Source organism: Alnus glutinosa, chromosome 10 (genome assembly GCF_958979055.1).
Source record: "Alnus glutinosa chromosome 10, dhAlnGlut1.1, whole genome shotgun sequence".
NCBI lineage: Eukaryota > Viridiplantae > Streptophyta > Magnoliopsida > Fagales > Betulaceae > Alnus > Alnus glutinosa.
In genome coordinates this window covers 27295047-27312559 of record NC_084895.1, presented here as the reverse complement: position 1 = coordinate 27312559, position 17513 = coordinate 27295047, and the positions used below count along the sequence as shown (strand labels likewise).

At 39.7% G+C, this 17513-nt stretch overlaps 2 protein-coding genes across 3 annotated transcripts; one reads left to right on the top strand and one right to left on the bottom strand.

Moving 5' to 3' along the window:
• The first annotated feature begins 296 nt into the window (after positions 1–296).
• Positions 297–5880, top strand: LOC133879577 (protein OBERON 4). The gene is made up of 2 exons (XM_062318194.1): positions 297–3911; positions 5040–5880. The coding sequence occupies exons 1-2, from the start codon at positions 647–649 to the stop codon at positions 5597–5599; spliced, it is 3825 nt and encodes a 1274-aa protein (XP_062174178.1). The 5' UTR covers positions 297–646; the 3' UTR covers positions 5600–5880.
• Positions 5881–7882: 2002 nt separating this feature from the next.
• On the bottom strand, positions 7883–15215 carry LOC133879576 (DNA topoisomerase 2). Of its 2 annotated transcripts, none has more exons than XM_062318192.1 (19): positions 14495–15215; positions 13752–14044; positions 13594–13660; positions 13215–13485; positions 12880–13079; positions 12575–12784; positions 12318–12431; positions 12116–12226; positions 11861–12025; positions 11429–11770; positions 11180–11313; positions 10709–11063; positions 10429–10615; positions 10282–10331; positions 9767–10180; positions 9497–9689; positions 9341–9402; positions 9144–9258; positions 7883–8714 (listed from the first exon to the last, which is right to left on the bottom strand). In XM_062318192.1, exons 1-19 carry the CDS (start codon positions 15068–15070, stop codon positions 8104–8106), a joined length of 4470 nt encoding a protein of 1489 aa, XP_062174176.1. In that variant the 5' UTR covers positions 15071–15215; the 3' UTR covers positions 7883–8103. The 2 variants fall into 2 exon arrangements, with proteins under 2 accessions (XP_062174176.1, XP_062174177.1); XM_062318193.1 differs by having other exon boundaries at positions 9144–9255; positions 14495–15214.
• Between the last annotated feature and the right edge of the window lie 2298 nt (positions 15216–17513).

Below are 17513 nucleotides of genomic sequence, written 5' to 3'. Positions count from 1 at the left end.
GAAAATAAATTATCTTCATTTTAAGTGAAAAAAAAACAACTTATCTCTTTTTAGGGCAAAGTCTCTTTTGTCAAATTTTCAAAAAAAAAAAAGAAAAAAGAAAAAAAAAGTCTCCTTTGTCAAGATGCAGACACCTGGAACCACGTGAGCGCTCCACCAAACACACTTCCACTAGCCTCCACTGCACTCTACCCAAACCCCAACCCCAGCTAACCTACGCCTCTTGGCGCATTACGCACCCCCCTCTTGCCCACCGCTTTTTTTTTTTCTTCTCTTCCTTCCGCACACAAAACGTTGCGTACACGACTCTCTCTCTCTCTCTCTCTTTTCCTCAGTAGTTAAAACTGCGTTGACTGAGAGCTATCAAAACCCTTTTCCAATTATGCCCTCCATTAACCCGAACAATCTCACCCTCGTCCCGCCGCTAACCATCTCCGGCTCATCTCCGGTATGGCCTGCCCCGTAAATTTATGCTAATCTCAGGGGCAAAAAGGAACCAAAAGGAAAAAAAGCTCACAACAATCTCAATCAAATCTCTTACCAGCAAAAGAAAAACCCTAGCTTTGGTTTTGGGGTGGCTGAGTCGGTAAATTCGTGCATGAATTTTGGGCAAAAGAGAAGGCGTACGATTTCTTAGCTTCGGAGAATGAAGAGATTGAGGCCTAGCGACGATCTCGATTCGACGTCGTATGGAGATAAATGCAAAGATCCGAATCCGAATTTGAGTTCGGGTTCGAATACGAACCGGTCGTCGTCGCATAGGGGCTTCTACTACAAGTCGCCCGAGAATGTGCGGATCAAGGGTTTGTTGTCTTCGTCGGCACGGTACGAGCGGGACCGATCAGCGGCCGACGAGGATCGCGAGGGGTCGAGGATGGTGAGGAAGCGGCCGGAGCACGAGTTCGACGGGGGATCCGATCGGCGGAAGGGAGGCTTCGATCGGTACGGCGGAGGCTACGATCGTAATTTGATGCACCGGTCAGAGAGCTTCTGCGGGGGGTTGTCTTCGTCCTCAGCGGGGAGGAGGGAGTTTCCGAAGGGGTTCCGGTCGGAGCGGTCCTCTTCGGCTGCGATGGATCGGTCCCGGCGGGAGGGGAGCGTGTCTTCGTGGCGGCGATTCGGGAGCAACAACAACAACAATGGAAATAAGGACTCTGAGGTGAAGTCTCCGACGGCGAGAATCGGATTGAGGGACGTGAAGTCTCCGACTTGGTCTAGGGATTCGGCGACGAGCGAGTCGACAAGAATGGTTAGGGCCTCGAATTCGGGATCATCGCCGGTAAGAGGCGCAAGAGTATTTTCCAGTTCAAGGACGACGAGAGAGGAGTCCAAATCGAAGTCCAAGTCGAAGTCGCCGAGTTGGTCGAGGGAATCGGGGGCGAGCGAGCAGCAATCGAGGAGTGTGGAGGTGGAGGCGGAGGCGGAGGTTGTGAAGAAGGTTGCTATTGAACATGAGGAGGAGGAGGAGGTGCAGAATGAGAGTAAGAGTAGTAGTGAAATGGAGGAAGGAGAGCTGGAGCCGGAGCCAGAACCAGAATCGAAACCTGAACCCGAAAGGGAATCGGGTCATGAAGTTGAGGCCGAAGCCGAGTCGGAGAGGAAGGAGGTGAAAGATCGTGTGGGGTTGGAGATCGATAGTGAGAAGGCTGTTGAAGTTGGGGGTGTGGAGGTAGGGGCTAATGAAGAATTGGGTAAAGAAGATAAGGAGAAACAGAGAAAGAGAGAGATAGAGAGAGAAAGGGAGGTGACCAAGAAGGAGAGTGTTTGTGAGGAGAGGAAAGAAAAGGAAGTTGATGAAGAAGTGCAAGAGAGTAATAGTGATAGTGGTAGTGGTAGTGATAGTGATAGTGAGAACGATTTGATTGATGAGTCACGAGGCGGAAGCGTTGATGAGATTGGAATGGCAGCGAATGATGAAGGTGGTGGTGGTGGTGATAAGGAAGAAGAGGGTGTCAAGGAAGATGGGGAGTGTGAGGAGGAGGAGGAAGTGAAGAAGAATGTGGTTGTTGATGACAAGCCTTTGGGTTTTGAAGAGGAGTGTAAGCAGCAAGGTAAGGAGGGTTTAATAGATCTTGAGGCCAAGGCAGAGGGTGTGGACGTAGCGGAATTGAATGAGGAGGAAAATGGAGGAGGGAATGGAGTGAATGTGGGGATTGAAACAGAGAGTTTGAGGACTCAGGATTTCAAGGACAAAGGCAAAAGTGTGTCGATTGAACCTACCCATGTGGTGGATTCTACTGAAGATGGTGGTGTGTGGATTGGAAGGGACGGGAGGGATGATGATGATGATATGGAAGGACCGAGTACTCGGGGCTTCGAGCTGTTCTCGACCTCACCTGTTAGACGACAGGAGAAAGATGATCGATCTGGTGTTAATAATAAGAAGGATGAAAAGCTGGTGCTAGAGCCGTTTGATCTTTCGCTGAGCTTACCGAATGTTTTGTTACCGATTGGTGCTGCTCGTGATACGAACCAAGCTGCTCCTGGTTCACCTAGTCAAGCAAGGAGTGTTCAGTCCTTAAGCAATACTTTTTGTACTAACTCGGATGGATTAACTGCATCGATGTCTTTTTCAGGTTCTCAGTCGTTTTTCCACAACCCGAGCTGTTCTCTGACGCAGAATTCGATGGACAACTTTGAACAATCAGTTGGCAGCCACCCCATATTTCAGGGAATCGATTGGCAGGGACAGTCCCAGAATGAGTCTAAGCAGAAAGAAATTCCCTTGTATCACAGAATCTTGATGAATGGAAATGGGCCAAATGGCTCTCTTAGTCAGTCTCCAGTATTACAGGGCAGTTCGAATGGTCAAGCTACGCAAGGACAACATCACAGGGTTTTAGAAGGAAGCTCTAAAATGGGCAATGGGTTAGAGAGGCAGTTGAGTTTTCATAGGCAGTTGTCTGGTGGACAGTCAAGGCACCACGACGATGTTAGATCACCTTCGCAGAGTGTAGGGTCTCATGATATTGGATCAAATTATAGTTTCGACAAGAAACGAGGAATGAGAGAGAAGAGTAGTGGTAGTTTATATAGGACTAGTAGCCAGAAGGAGCTTGAACAGCTTCCAATAGGTGGAGTGGAATTTGTTGAGACGGTCATTGCCCGGATAGTTGCTGAACCGGTACATGTAATGGCTAGGAGATTGCATGAGATGGCCGGACAATCCATAGCGTGTCTAAAAGAGAGCGTTCACCAGATCATGTTGAATGTTGACAAGCGACCACAACTACTCGCGTGTCAGAAAGCATTGCAGAACAGGTCTGACATAACCATGGAGATGCTACTGAAATCCCATCGAGCTCAGTTGGAAATTTTGGTCGCTTTGAAAACTGGGCTGCCAGATTATCTCCAGCAAGACAACAGTGTTTCACCTACTCATTTGGCTGAGGTTTTTCTGAACTTGAAATGCAGAAATCTTACTTGTAAGCAGTCTTTGCCTGTGGATGAATGTGATTGCAAGGTTTGTGTGCAGAAGAATGGTTTTTGCAGTGCTTGTACGTGTCTTGTGTGCTTGAAGTTTGACATGGCGTCAAATACATGTAGTTGGGTTGGTTGTGATGTTTGTCTTCATTGGTGCCATGCGGATTGTGCGTTGCGGGAATCTTATATTAGAAACGGAAGGAGTGCTACTGGCGCTTATGGGCCGACCGAGATGCAGTTCCATTGTGTTGCCTGTGATCATCCTTCTGAGATGTTTGGCTTTGTGAAGGAGGTTTTTCAAAATTTTGCGAAGGACTGGACAGCTGAAACTCTTTCTAGAGAGCTTGAATATGTGAAAAGAATTTTTCGCGACAGCAAGGACATGAGGGGGAGACGACTTTATGAAATTGCTGATCAGATGCTGGGAAGATTGACTAATAAGTCTGACCTTCATGAAGTTTACAGTCATATCATGGCTTTCCTTAATGGTAAACTCTTTATATTCGATAACAAGGAATTGCATATTTTTCCTTCCTGGATGATTACGAGATCAATTTTACTTCTCAACTTGTCATGCACATAGGTACTTTAGATATTTGTACCTGTTTCATATATTAATTTGTACAATATGACATAATTTGATATAGCTTTTTTCTTGTTGTCTCTGGGCTGAAGCCATGCTTCTTATCTATGATTATGTTCCTAATGGTTTGAGATAACTTTAGCTATTCACAGGATTGCAGTAAAAGAAAGCTAATGGGTTTTAAGAAAAATCAATATTTTTGGCACTTAGTAGTTTTTCCAAATGAATTGAATGTGCGGCAAATTACTTTTCTGGAAGAAAAAAAATGCCAGGTATCTTTGCCATATTCATCAATCTGTTTCTGCATTATTCATCATCTGCATTATTTGCGATATATTGTATGATGCATGACAACTTCAGGTATGGGTCAATTATATTACCAATGTCTTATCACAAATTTCTGTGATTATATTTTGATATATGTGAGTATTGATGTTCTAAAGCAGTGTCGGGGAAGCTCTGAATTCAATCTATTCCAAAACCCTTTTTTCTTAAGTACATATCATATTCATCTTTGAGTGATCAGATATTCCATTTGAACTAAACTCTTTAAGAATTGATTATTTTACATGGGCCACAATATATTGCTGAGCAACCAAAACCAAGTTGAAGAATTACAAGACTGTCATTTTGATCTGCTTTCTGTAGTTTTTGCATTCAATAACCTTTTGATTGTGGTTCTTAGCATTTGACTTCTGTGATATAACTGGTGTTAGAAACTGGTAAACCATTCAATATGGTGACTTGGAACTGCAATATTTGCTTCATTGCCAAATCCAAACTGCAGACTTCATTCTCTTTGAAGTTATAAGAACAACTTTATGCTCTAGAGATATTTGCATTATTGGGTGTGGAACTGGGCAATGGGGAAATATCCAACATTGTTGCGTATGGGTGTTTTGGGTGTATATGTGACAGTCATAGTGGCATCATATGAATATAATGCAATCTTATCTTCTTCCCATGTTGGTTTCTGTTGAAATAGAAAACTGAACCAGAAGGTTATTATTTACATCCTTCGCTTTCAATGCAGATGGCAACTCTTCCAAGTTAGGCAAGACACCTATCTCATCTGGGAAGGAACAAGGTAAAGAAAGCAACGGGATGGCCGGGCCAAGCCAGGAACCGATCTGGCTAAATTCTGTATATTCGGAGAAGGGGCCTCAGTTGGAAAGGGTAGCTAGTATACTCCCTAGCTTCAGTTATGACCGGAATGATAAGCGTGTTTTGGAATCGGAGTTGCAGACAAGTGTTCAAAAGGAACCTCTCTTTGATGAATTGGAGAGTATTGTGAAAATCAAACATGCAGAGGCTAAAATGTTCCAAGCACGCGCTGAAGATGCAAGAAGGGGAGCCGAGGGCCTGAAACGTATTGCCATTGCAAAGAGTGAAAAAATTGAAGAGGAGTATTCAAGTCGAATCGCGAAGTTGCGTTTGGCTGAGGCGGAAGAAATGCGTAAACAAAAATTGGAAGAACTCCAGGCCCTAGAGAGAGCACATAGAGAATACTTCAATATGAAGATGAGGATGGAAGCGGATATCAAAGATCTGTTACTGAAAATGGAAGCTACAAAACGAAACCTTTCCATGTGATTAGCAGCTGGTCAAGAGGTTTGCCTGTAGAATTGTCATCTTCTCAGGTAATTGTTTCCCTCAAGTGCCAACATTTCTGTGTTGTATTTTAACATCATGGTTCCATCGGCTTTAGTTCATGATCAGTAGGTGTATTTTCTGTTTTAGGTTTGTTATTTTATTTTATTTTTCTGTTCAAGCCGCTAACCAGAATTTGTACAGAGACTGCAACATCTCTTTATATGTTAAAAGGGTTCCCATTTAGGGTAGCAATATGAAAGAGATAATTATAGATCAAACTTTTATTTCCTGAAGAAATTTACTGCAATTGTTGGGAACTTGGGATACGTATTTTGGGCTGCAATGAAAGGTGATGAAATTTCGAGAGTACCGTATAGAGACACAACAAAGTTGCCTGCCATATCGTAGAACATGTAATTCTCATACATTTAGGATTACCATACTCGAATTTAATAGTCTGGGATAGTCGTTATATTTAAAAATGAATGTGAAAATTATATACTTTTAAGGACAGAGATGTCAATTAATAAATTGAATTTGAAAGATTTTTTTTCCAACTTAATTTTGGTGGAAAACATTGTTGATATGGTAATAGGTACCCATGCTCAATTTTAATATGCGACAATTGGGGTGCGTTAATCTGAACAGTTTCTGAGATACGACGTCGTTTGCGGAGTCTTATTCTTCGACGCTAAGGTTTTGGTAGATTGGTCCCTTCTCTTTGAGAAATTCACCTCTGGAGCCTGAGGAAACGTACACATCCCTCAACGTCCACGTCATAAAATTTCATTACGTACATTTCCCATAAATAAAGAACTATTTCACGTACACGTCCCTCAACGTCCACGTCATAAAATTCCATTACGTACATTTTCCATAAATAAAGAACCATTTCCCATAAATAATTTCTTATAAATTGAGTGGTTGAAAAATTCTTTCAATTCAAAATTTTGAAGCTCATAAATAAAATAAATAATATATATTTTAAAAAAAAACTATAAAAATTTGAAGAGGCTCAACTCGATGACCTTGGGTCTGTGGAAGGAACCTTTATATATATATATATGTGTGTGTGTGTGTGTGTGTGTGTGTGTGTGTGAGCCTGAGGAAACGTACACGTCCCTCAACGTCCACGTCATAAAATTTCATTACGTACATTTCTCATAAATAAAGAACCATTTCACGTACACGTCCCTCAACGTCCACGTCATAAAATTCCATTACGTACATTTCCCATAAATAAAGAACCATTTCCCATAAATAATTTCTTATAAATTGAGTGGTTGAAAAATTCTTTCAATTCAAAATTTTGAAGTTCATAAATAAAATAAATAATATATATTTAAAAAAAAAACTATAAAATTTTGAAGCGGCTCAACTCGATGACCTTGGGTATGTGGAAGGAACCTTTATATATATATATATATATATATATATATATATATATATATATGTGTGTGTGTGTGTGTGTGCGCGCACGCGCGCGCGCGCCACCTTAATTACTATCCTGAATTTTTCATTTGTCAAATCTTTGTACAAGACTATATTTATATATTGAAAAAAAAAATATTCAAGACGTTTATTGCTGACTACAATAAGAACTATACTGGTACAATTTAATGAAATTACTCTTCATTTATTTGGTTTTGCAACCCTCTATTCCTCTTCCCCCCCTTTTTTTTATATTTTTTTTTTTTACTATTCAAATAAAAAATTAACTACAAAACAATTTTTTTTTCTTTTTTATAATATATATATATTTTATAATTTTATATCACGTCAATTCTTTTTTACTGTTCAAACATCAATCACTTCTTTCGATGACTTTTGCACTATTCTAATACATTTTTTTTTTTTTTTTTTTTTTTTTTTTTTTTTTTTTTTTTTTTTCTTTTGCGTCTGGCCAAAACGATTGTAAAAGAGAGACCTTTCCACCCTTAAAGAAATCAACTAGGTAAAAAAAAAAATCAATTAGAATTAATAAAGTAGACAATGATAAACTAGAAAAAATTTAAAAGAAAAAATAAAAAAAAATCGATACTCATAGAAATATTCTTTTTTAACGTCAGTGTAGGTACAATTTGCGAGTAATGGCCCTACTGTTTTTTTTCGAATTTCGTAGCCAGCCCCTATTATAGATTCTTACCTTGAAAAAAGCATTTAATTGGTTTCTCCGTCATAGAAAAATGCCCTGGCTGTTTACCAAACAATGTAGTAGATTTTTCTTTATTTTTTGTTTTTATTATTATTATTATTATTGGCCATGGGAAAAAAACACGTTAGTGAATAGTGAAATATACTTGCACTGTTAACTGCATAATTCAACTGCAAGGGGGAAAAAATATCCTTCCAATCCAACATACAGTGATCATTGCTAGGGGAACACAATTTAGCAGAGAATCGAAGCACCAAGTAAAGAGAAACAGAGTAAAATATGTTAAGGGGAAATGAGATTGAATTCCCGTTTCAAGTTTTCAGTCAGCTCCTCAACAGAACAAACTAATCTAGTCCTCCTCTTCATCGAAGTCAGAATCATCCGGGGGATTTTCACTTTCAGAGTCACTCAGAACATATCTTGTCTGATTGCGGTTCGCCCTCTGAGGTCTTGCTCTTGCTGGCACAGCTTCAACCGATTCTTCAGTACTGGCAGAAGTAGAAGCAGAACCCAAGTTTTCCTCACCTCCAGTTGCCTCATTTTCCCCACTAACTCTGCCCAACATAGAACTACTTTTTTTGTTGAAGGGAGATGCCCTCATCTTTCTCACTTTCTTCTCCGGTGAAATCCCCGCATTCTCAGCAGGCTTAAACATGTCAGTTAAAAGCTTCTGGCCCGATGTCTGAGGCTGCTGTTTCTTGGGTGCACCTCTCTTCTTTGCAGCTGCAGGGGCCTTAGCGGCCTTGGCATTTGCAGCCGGTTTTTTGCCTCCCTTTTTTCCTGTTTCTAGCTCAAAGACTTCATCATCGGAATCATTCTCATCAACATCCGAAACCTCTGTAACAGCGGCAAATGGCTTCTTCTGCGCAGCAGTCGTTTTGCTAGGTTCTTTCTTCTTGGCTGGGACTTTGCTAGGTTCTTTCTTCTTGGGTGGTACTTTGGGCACTTCAGTCTCCATAGCTGCGGGCATATAAACAAAGTGAGCTTACTCATAAATACTTGCAGGAAAAACACTCCAACACACACTCGATGTTCACTTTTAAACATCATGAACCAAGCAACAAATTGTTTCTGCTGCATCTCAAGTAAAATTTTAAGCTGATGCCGTTAAATAAGAGACGGCTTATAACTTATAAGTGTACATAATACTAGGATATTCTTGCAATTAAATTGACCAAGAAAAAGTGAAAAACATAATTTTTCACAGAAGCACATACTATGACATCCCCACATTCCGATCTCTTATTTCTTATATTTAATTTCACTTGCAATATGATATCCCCGACATAATTTTCACGGAAGCACATACTATGATCAGTTATTATATGCAGCAGCGAAAAATAGTGTAGAGATCATTACAAACAAATAATTTTATGCATATAACATTACCTGCTGATTGATCAGGAGATGATTCAAGGTTATAGGCAGCAAGTCGATCTTTAAGCTCGAGCACTTCGTCGTCCTCATCATCATCGTCATTCAAGAGTAAAGCGGGCCTTTCCTGCTAATAAGGAAAAGTAATAATAGTATAAGTTATAGATACATCCTTTTGCATGGGACGAATGGATTATAGGAACAGAACAGACCTTAGCAGGAGCTTTTTTAGGGCGCCCTTTGCCTTTGGGTTTCACCACCTCAGGAGCTTTCTCTAACAAATAAAGCATATGTAAACAAAAAATCTAAAGAAAAAACCAACACATTTTGAAAAAAAAAATAATAATAATTTATTGTTCCAGGTGTACCAATTTCCATTGCAGATGTAGTAGACGATGTTGAGATGGTTTCTGCAACTGATTCTGCATTATTTGCCTTCTTCTTATTGTCCTTGCGCGGGTTCTTGGGTGCTTGTCTAGACTTTCTAGCAGCTTCACCCTTTGCTTTGCTTCTCATTTTCTTTCTCTGCTCCTCTGACTGAGCATCATTTGCTTGTAGCTCCTGAATCACACAAAACAAATCATTCAAGAAACAAGTTAAAGAAGCGTCATGCAAAATCATAAATTTTTTGTTCATACATCGAGCTGCCTCTCCAGAGCATCCAGATCGTTCATCCAAAAAGACCTTGGAGTTTCCTTCCTTAAATCCTCAACCAACTTATTGAGCTTATCCCTGTCAGCACATAGCTTCTGAACCCTGTCGACGGTCAAGTTGTCAATTGCCATGTCCAGTAGATACTGGTAGTCACTGATAACAGCATGAGAGTTCTCTTCTGTTTCTTCTGGGGGGCCATCAATTGCCCCAGCAACCTCTGGTTCAACAGATTTAGTTTTCTTTCCTAGAGGAGTGAAACCTTTTCTTTGCAGCTCATCAATCAGATCAGCTTTCTTCCTATTGCTCACAATGATCTCTCCATTCACAACTGCAAGGATAAACCTAGCCTGGTTTTCCAACATCAACAATTGCACTTCACGTTTGTTCAATAGAAATTTCTGCATGCATTTATAAAATTATAGTTAATAGTTGTACTAAGAAGCTGCTGAAATATTGAGAAGCGATTGGTACTCTTTCCTATGATCATAAGTGAGCTCACCTTTCTTTTCTCATAAAATTCAAGTCGTAGGGGAAAAAAATCTTCAAGAACTGAGGGAGAAAAAAAAAAAAAAAAAACAGTAAGTATGTTATCATTGGAATATATTGAGGAATAATTGTGAAGTACTCCGTAACCTCTAACACATACTTTGTTCTGGGGTGTCATACTTCTTTATGACGCCTTTTGGGTCAAACAGGTGCATGTTACTTGTGCTAATTGTGGTGGTTAGTTTAAATTTCTTCAGCAAACCCTCTTGCTTGGCCCTAACAAAGTTCTCTTGGGTCAAGCAGATGTCAAAGTCTACTGTTACATCGTCACAATACATGTCAAAATCCTGCAACCAGCATAATTTTTTATGAGAAACTGGATACAGACCAAGACACCTTTTGATGGATGTCATAATTCTCAAATACTTAGTTTAGTTTACCTCAATCAGAGGATCCTTGCATTCTTTATTACTTGAAGAAATAGATTCCAGGAATTCCTTATAATCCTGGGTCCACCTACGAATTGGCAGCTCCGTTATCTTGAGTGTAGTCTCATTCACTTCCTCTATAATTCCACTAACAGTATAGCCGTTCGCAGCTTCCTTTGCAGTTTTCTCGATAGTTCCTTTAAACCATCGATACCATGGATCCATAGGCTCCATGGTTTCACCCTTCAACAAGCGCCTAAGATTTGCGATGATGTCTCTTGGGTTATAATTGGGAATGTACGAGCTCCAACCGGTTCCAATTCCTTCACTACCATTGACAAGAACCATTGGAATAATTGGCATATACCTAAAATAGACAAAAAAAAATAAAAAATGAATTGTAAGCTTTATAATTTAGAAGTTCCTTCATATATATATATAATGCATCAATCCACTCAACAAATATAGCGAAGGAAAAAATACCAAGTTGGTTCAATTAATTGCCCATCTTCATTCAAGTAGTCAAGAACGTCATCATCATCCTTATGGAACAGAAACCGTGTGATAGGAGAAAGCTGAGTAAATATGTACCTAGCACTCGCATGGTCTTTGCCTCCCTGAAAACGAACAGATTATAAATAAATTCAAAATGTGAAAATAAGCACAGAATTAATGAAGCAAGATTGAGCTTCATTCATATTTAAAGAGTGACATGGGTTTTGTTCATCTCACAAAATTACGAGTTCCAAACTGGCCATTTGGTTGAAGAAGGTTAATGTTGTTGCTGCCCACATAGTCTTGTGCCAATCCAATGATGGTACTTGTAAGACTCTGCTCACCGTGATGATACGCTGAATGTTCAGACACATAACCAGAAAACTGTGCAACTTTTGCTTCCTTGACAAAATTCCTCTTAAAAGAGCAGAAAATAATCTTCCTTTGACCCGGCTTCAGGCCATCAACCATGGAAGGAATAGACCTTTGGAGATCTGCCATGGAAAACAATATAAGCTCCTTGTTGACAAAGTCACTGTATTTTATGAGCTTGGCCTGCTGATCAAGGTGAGTGCCAGGCTGCACATTAAGAAGATGTTGAATTAGAACCACAATGTCTCAATTAGGTTCTCTAAAAACCACAACAATGAAAAATGGCAAAACTTTGACCTCAAACCGCCTGAGCCAATTCTTCCTCTCTTCTATCTTCTTCTTACTGAATGCCAGCTCAATGGCATCCCCGTCTTGGTCATCTACCCAAATAAAATCTTTCCTGTGCTTCTCAAGATTCGCAAAGTACTCTCTCCCTTCCTTTGATGTGCTTGTTCCCAACCCCTATAAAACAGAAACAAAATAGGACATGAGAGAAGAATAACAAGGTGCTCTAATTGGCTCTCATTACTTGTACACGTTAAAAAGACAAACCTTATAGTACTTGATAGACCAGCCACTTGCATTGCTCCTCAAACTTTCCTTCCACGACTCGTACTCCGGCATGGTATAAAACGATAATTGTGTCCCATTTTTGTGGGTTGCCTGCAAAGATGATAATCGACAATATTTCCTCAAGAAAGATTCCACTTAGTATTAAAGCTTTGCTATCAAACGACTTAACTGAAATACCAACCTTCACAATAGGAGTTATGAACTCAATTAAGAAAGAAGGAACTTTTAACAGTGACGGCCAGTAAGAATGAATGAAATTGATCAACAGCCCTTTGATGTGGGAACCATCATGATCCTGTACAAGCGTAGAAGTTAAACAATTATTGTCTGATTAATTGGCAAAGGCAAACCTGCCAAACCATGTGTTTGTTACCATTGTGGATGAGATTTTGTAAACTGAAAACAAGAAAACAGAGAGAGCTGTTTAAGGCATCACACCTGATCAGTCATTATCATCAAATGACCATATCTCAAGGACTTGACATTGCTGTAATCTTTATTCTGCTGCAGTCCAAGAATCTGCTTGATGTACCCAATTTCTTTATTCTCTTTGAGCTGTTTAATGGTGGCTTCCCGCACATTGAGCAATTTACCTCTCAACGGGAACACACCATAGTAATCTCGACCGACAGCAGCAAGCCCAGCCAACTGTATGACTCAATAATGTCAAAACTCATAAAAATGAAACAAAAAATGAGCTACATTGGTTTCAAAGTGAACTGCGCGATAACTCGACAACTTACAGCAAGAGCTTTAGCTGAATCTCCTTCGGTTAAAATCAAGGTACATTGGTCAGATTCCTTTCCCCCAGCTTTGTTAGCATCATCCAGCTTTTCAATTCCATGAATCTTCTCTGTCTTTGTTCCATCACTTTTCTTAAGATCTTTGCTCTGTTTGAAATTTGCCCACGACAGGAGACTGTCCACAATTCCGGACTTTGTGACTGTAAATAGTGGTAAGGACGTAAAGATCACTCTCTAGCACTTCAATGATAATATTCTATTATCGAGAATAATGAATAATGAAGCAATATTCATCATTAGAAAGCCAAAAAGATGAAGATTGAAGCATAAAAAACCTTTCTTCAGAAACTCTTCTGAAAGCTCACACGAGGACCCGAAACTGCTATGACGAAGCGTCAGAGTTTCCTTAGTTTGGGAATCAAAAGCAGGATTGTCAATAAGAGCATTGACAAAGACCCACAGGTAGCTCTTCACATTATGAGACTTGACGTTGGCATTCTTGTTCTTCTTATTTACAAAATTCATCACATAGTTTGTAATTTGATTGGTGATGTAATCAACATGGGTTCCACCCTTGATTGTGGCAATCGAATTCACAAAGCTGACCTGTTAAAGGAAAAAAAGAAAAGAAAAGGAACCCTCGATATAAGACTCACATAGTTGCAATCACAAAGAAGTCGTTACTCCCTGTGCTTCAAAAGATCTTCTAAATACCTGTTGAAACTGCCCATCACTAAGGCTCACACATATCTCCCATCTATCACTAACTTTCACATGATAGCTGAGGAAATCAAAGAATCCAGTCAGTAAACTCATGTTAAGAAACAAAAAGGAAAAGTAAACATAGAGAACCAAAGTTTCATAGAAAGGACCTTGGAGGTTTCTCGGGTTTGGAATTAGCAGCAGATTCCAAGTAGAGATTAACATAGTCAGTAAATGATTTTACAGGGACCCGACTTCCATTCAGTTCAACCTTCACAGACCCTCCAAGGCAACCGGCCAAGTCAATCACCCGCTTCTTCATTAGTGCAACTACATCATCCTCAAGATGGGTCATGTTAAATTTTTCTAAGTCAGGCTTAAATGTCACCTTCGTCCAGTTCTCACTCTCCTTGCACTTGGTTATGACCGGCTCAGATTTCTTTCCCATGTTGTTAGAGAATACCTTCAAGTTCAGCAAAACAAATTTACTAAGTTTTGCAGATAGATGAAATGATATGACAAAAACTTAATCTATAACCCAATGCTAATGCCGTCTTTCTTTGCTGGGGGTTTAAGTAAACAAAGAATCAGTGTAAAATCTCTTGCTCCCTAAAAGAAGAGAAATCATAAGCAATTTCAAAACGCAAAAATACAAGAACTGTAACCTAATTGACCAAAAATATTATCCAAGAATTAAACCAAAAATCTAATCAAACTACTTGAATCCTCTGGATTTCCGACAATAACTTCACAACGGAGCTCTTCAAACCCTAGCCATCATTTTCCGATTAAATTGTTCAAATTTTTTCAATCAAACAAAAATCCCAAGAAACCGCAATCCAAAACAACCATTTAACCACACACCAACAAAACCCCTTAAACCCTAACTAGTACATTCATTCATATCCGGTACCTGCTTGTACTTCTTCTGGCGCTTTCCATCGGCGGTCTCAATGATGAACTCTGTCGAGAAGATATTCGTGAGTTTGGCGCCGTAGCCGTTGCGGCCGCCGGTGGTCTTCTTCTGCGTGTCATCGTAATTACTGCTGGTGAGCAAGTGGCCGAAGATCAATTCTGGCACGTACACCTTCTCCTCCTGGTGGATCTCCACGGGAACCCCATCCCCGTTGTTACATACGCTGATAGTGTTGGCCTCGGCGTCGATGACGACCTTGAGGGAGTTCATGGAGGGGTCACGTTGCTTGTTGTCGGCGGCATTGACGAGGATCTCGTCGAAGATCTTGTAGAGGCCGGGGACGAAGGAGATGGGGCGGTTGACCATGAGGTTGGAGACGGAGTCGAAGATCCATAGGTTTTGGGTGTGCTTTTCAATGGAGCCTATGTAGGTGTCTGGGCGAAGGAGGATGTGCTCGAGCTGGGTCTTCTTCTGGTACATTTCTTCGATGGTTTTGCCGGTGGTGGGGTTGGGAGGGGGGTCCATGTTGGCGGCGTCGCTGGGCTGGAGAGGGCGTCTCTTGTCGATCGCCATGGGAGGCGTTTCTTGTTGCGAGAGAGAGCGAGGGAGAGGGAGAGAGAGAGAGAGAGATCTTGATTTGTTTGGACACAGAGGGGGTGTCCTCTTGGAAGGGTTCTAGAGAGAGAGAGGGATTTGAAGGGGAGGGGTAACGGTCAGAGTGATTTGAATTTGAATTTGAATCTGGAGCGTTGGGCGGGAGTATTTGAAAATGGTTCATTAAAGGGTTTTGGGGATCGGACGGTTGTGGGGGAGATTTGCGGGTCACGCGGGGGGATGGGTAATCGCTGGATTCGGTGATGAGTTTAGTTTGATGGGTTTTGATTGGCTTGAGTAAACGGGGTCAAACGTTTCATTAGGTTCAGCTCTTTTACAAGTAGCTTTTTTTACGGTAACAATAAAATGAATTCAAATGTCGGTACGTCAAAAAAAAAAAAGAAAGTATTTTCTATTGTCAAATTCGTTTTGCATACCGACTTAAAAATGACACGTGTCATAATTTTATTGCTTTGACGTATAATATTATCGGAATCGGTTAATTTAGTGGGCAAAATTGAACTGTAAAGAGTAATTTGTTTATTTGATGTACCGAGCATTATCTTCCCTACCTATAGGAAAAATGTCAAAAAAAAAAAATCACAAATAACTACCCATAGCAGATATCCTATCGGTTCTTTAAGCATTGAGAATGCCACAGTTTTACCTAATGTGTAGGGAACGAAAAGGGCTTCCTTACCCATTATTTTAATACAAAATATTTTTCTTCTCTCATTTTTTTTTTTTGCCTTTTATTAAGGATTGTGTTAGAATTTTGTGAAAAATGTGAGGGTAGGTACAAACTTATATTTATAAATAAATAATATTTAATTGATATTAAGAAAGATAAGTGAAACTAGTGTAGAGTGTATTTAAATATAGAAATAAAAAGTAGTTGTGTTCTTTAAATTTAAGAAAAATCAAAGATAAGCTGCTCAGAATGCGCTAAAGAAAAAAAAAAAAAAAGTATTTTTTATCATTATTTCTTTCAACTGGTTGAGAACTAATATTAGTTGTCCATTCTTTACGTCTGAGGCAATTAATTTCGGGGGGATCAGCTTTACAAAATGTGGGGCCAGATTGGGGTTCCAATTTGGGCCCACATTATGTGTATTTCTGCGACCATCTGATCATCTGAAAATGATTTGGTCACTCGTCTGCCAAATCCAAACAGCTCAACGGAAGGGCCATCATCTGGGCCCTTGAGCACATGCAGCCTTCTCCCTTTCACAAAAAGATGATGAAATATTTTCATGTGACCTCCAATTCTATCACTTTCATCAAACACTGCAAACATGTTATGGGCATGTGCCATTTCCCTTTTCTCTGCGACCAATGCCACAAAAGCATCTTTTTTATTTTTTTATTTTATTTTTTTTGTCTTTTGTCTCTTGCCTTCTGTTTTTTGCTTTTTTTTTTTTTTTTTTAATAAAAAAAATTGCTTTATACCAATTTAATCGGAACTAAAATACCCGTTAGGATTAGGATATACGTCTTATAATAGAACATAAATGACATGTGTTTCAATTTAACGGGCGTAGTTTCTACTAAAATTGAACTCAAGCTGAATACCTTTTTTTTTTTTTTTTTTTTTGAGAATATGGACCTATTGCCCTCTTTCTCGACACAAGTTGCAGTCTACCGAAGCATTGAGGTACACATAATCGAAGCTATCTCCAGCATTATCCCCCCCCCCCCCCCCAACCCGCCCCTATCAAAACATTGGAGAAACTTTGGCTGCACTCCTTGCAGTCTCTTTAGCCTCTCAACTTTAGGTTAACAATTTCATCATTGAAGGCGGCTCTCAAGTTGTTATATTTGCGCTATTATTTCTTTTGATCACCAAAGACCGGAGATTATCCACCATTATTGTGGATACCCTCTCGTCCATCCTAACCTCCTCCACATGGGAAGCTCGAAAAGTAAACAGAAGCGTAAACTTTTATGCTTACAACACGATCAAATTGACCGCAATCAGACTTTTTTATGTTTATTAAATCACCAATTATTTTAAAAGTTTAAATTAATAAAAAAAAATGATAAATTTAATTATTTAATCAATCTTTTATTACTCCTCTTGAAATGATCCCGACTTGATGATTATGTTAGATCATTGATGTCTCCCTAGCAACCATCACCTACCTACTTATTGAAGTAATTGCCAACACAACTATGCTCCCTACCCACATTATGGCCATGCTGAAGACCATCACCTAATACTGCTAAATCCTAATGTCATTGCTGCAGAACCACTAACCTTGATAGTTTCCACCACTTCTAGCACGTCTTCTTTTCCTACGCAGATTGAATGATTGAATTTCAAACTTTAAACAAGGAAATACTCCTTGATTATATAACATCTATTGGAACCATCCAAACAATTTCTTTTTGTAAAATGATTATTTTAGGGTTAAATACCTTA